Here is a 2500-nt window from a genome sequence, read left to right as displayed (position 1 = left end):
ATCGGAATCAAGGCGTCTGATCACTGGTCGTGGAGTCGTGGTTGGCCTCGGGGTCGTGGTCTCCCTGACTCATCTGACTCATCGGATTCGTCGGAGTCCGGGCGCGGGAATCTCGGTCTCGCGGTGGTGAGGACGAAGGGAGTCTTCGGAGGCCTGTACACGTATCCTTCTCTGGACTCATCAGATTCGTCAGATTCATCGGAGTCAGGACGCCTAATGACTGGTCGTGGAGTCGTGGTTGGCCTTCGGGTCGTGGTCTCCCTGACTCATCTGACTCATCGGATTCATCGGAGTCAGGCGGTGAATATCTTGGTCTCGGGGTTGTGAAAACGAAGGGCGTTTTAGGAGGCCTGTATACATAGCCTTCACGAGACTCGTCTGATTCATCAGATTCATCGGAATCAGGGCGTCTGATGACTGGTCGTGGAGTCGTGGTTGGCCTTCGAGTTGTGGTCTCCCTTGACTCATCAGACTCATCGGATTCGTCGGAGTCCGGGCGTGGGCGTCGAGGTCTCGCGGTGGTGAAGACGAAGGGCGTCTTGGGAGGCCTGTACACGTACCCTTCGCGAGACTCGTCTGATTCGTCAGAGTCGGGGCGTCTGGTGACTGGTCGTGGAGTCGTGGTCGACCTTGGGGTCGTGGTCTCTCTCGACTCATCTGACTCATCGGAATCGGGGCGGGAATATCTTGGTCTTGGGGTGAAGATCTCCCTTGACTCATCTGACTCATCCGATTCGTCAGAGTCGAGGAACGTGATCCTCGGCCTGGGAGAAGGAGGGCGAGCGATGGGAGCCGAATATAGTGGAGCAGGAGTCGTGCTTACGAAAGGCGTGGCGGGCGTTGTGTAGACGTACCCTTCGGCGGACTCCTTGGATTCCTCCGAGTCTGGGATGAAGAACCGCGTCCTGGGCGTTGTGAGGGTCGGCGCCTCCCGAGACTCGTCGGACTCGTCGGAGGCAGGGCGCGTGTACCTTGGCCTGGGCGTTGGGAACCGCCGGACTTCCTCCGATTCCTCGGACTCGGCAGATTCGAGAGACACCGGGCGGGAATACCTAGGCCGAGGGGACGGGAAGCGGCCGGGGACTTCCCTGGACTCGTCAGATTCATCGGAGTCGGGGGCTGAGTAAAGAGGCCTGGGCACCGAGACACGAGGAACTTCGCGGGACTCATCGGACTCGTCGGAATCAGGGACGCCGTAGAGTCTTCCTATCTGACGAGGCTGCCCTTGGGAGAATCGAGCCTCCCCTTCGTACGTGACCTCGGCTACGAACCCCGAGTCGCCGTCCACACGGTAGCTGACGACCTGCTTGCGTCCGTCGGGGAGCTGGACGTGGTAGGATCCCTTGGTGTTGTCTCCGTCGCGGGTGTCCTTGTGGCCGAAGTCGTGGCCCCGTAGGTCCGACGAGGTGTAGGAGAAGTCGTACTTGGGGGGCCTGTAATCCTCAAAGGACTCCTGGAAGCAAAGGAGCGATGTGAGGGAATTCTGAGATGTAGAGATGTTAAACACTACAGAATGGGGAAAAGGGAAACATAAGTTCTAGACTGACTTTGATTAATAAATGATTACTAAAAAGAAGCGCGTCAGGTACTCAGTATCTTTCTGATAAAAGGCATCTTATAACAGCTAATATATAACAACAAATAATACATGTTTGGCAAATGTTAGTACTGATATTCTCATCATAGTAACAGATAGTGTACCTGATAAAAAAATGATATATATTTGAGGTATATTTCTGAGATGTATTTGATTTTCCAGATTTATCAAGATTTTTATGGTTTAAACGCTCATCCCTCTTATGGGTCAGTGGTTGAAATTACTTAGTAATAATGATATAAGTGAAAAAAAAGAACGGCAGGAAACAATTCGCTAAAGAGTAGCGAGAAGACAATAATAATGATAATAATAATGATAATAATAATAATTAATAATAATAATAATAATGATAATAATATTGTCCATGCTGTTGTTATCATTATAATAATTATCATTATTGCTATCTTTATGATGATGATGGTGATGATAATGATAATGATATGATCATGATCATGATCATGATCATAATCATGATCAAGATCATGATAATGATAATGACAATGATAATAATAATAATAATGATGATGATAATGATGATGATGACGATTACTACTACTACTACCCCTAATACTAATACTATTATCATCATTATCAACATCATTATCATCATCGTTATTTTTATTGTTCTTCTTCTTCGTCTTATTATTATTATTATTATTATTATTATTATTATTATTATTATTATGACCATAATGATTAATGTTATTAAGATCATTACTATTACTTCTATCCTCCTCCTCATCATTTTTACCTATTAGAATTATTAGAATTATTTCCCCTATGATCACCATTATGATCATCGTTATCATTAATATCAGATAACAATAACATTCATTCCTAAAAATTGCAACGAGACATTAGCAACATAACTTAACATGACTTCTCATTCATTTTTTTCTACAC

General features: G+C 46.1%; 2 protein-coding genes across 2 annotated transcripts in view; both read right to left on the bottom strand.

Moving 5' to 3' along the window:
- Nucleotides 1-2, bottom strand: part of LOC119596674 (proteoglycan 4-like) — a 6833-nt gene extending 6831 nt beyond the window's left edge. Inside the window, exon 1 of the mRNA XM_037946005.1 lies at nt 1-2. This exon is cut by the window's left edge and continues 750 nt beyond it. Coding sequence (XP_037801933.1) covers nt 1-2 — 2 coding nt within the window.
- Nucleotides 1-2500, bottom strand: part of LOC119596673 (pollen-specific leucine-rich repeat extensin-like protein 2) — a 5374-nt gene that overhangs the window by 22 nt on the left and 2852 nt on the right. The window contains exon 4 of the mRNA XM_037946004.1: nt 1-1453. This exon is cut by the window's left edge and continues 22 nt beyond it. Within this exon, the coding sequence (XP_037801932.1) occupies nt 8-1453 (1446 nt within the window). The 3' untranslated portion in view covers nt 1-7. The remainder of the gene's footprint in view (nt 1454-2500) is intronic.

This window comes from Penaeus monodon, chromosome 38, assembly GCF_015228065.2.
Source record: "Penaeus monodon isolate SGIC_2016 chromosome 38, NSTDA_Pmon_1, whole genome shotgun sequence".
Taxonomy (NCBI): Eukaryota; Metazoa; Arthropoda; class Malacostraca; order Decapoda; family Penaeidae; genus Penaeus; species Penaeus monodon.
The sequence above is the reverse complement of the archived record's forward strand: the minus strand, read 5'-3'. Positions and strand labels throughout refer to the sequence as shown.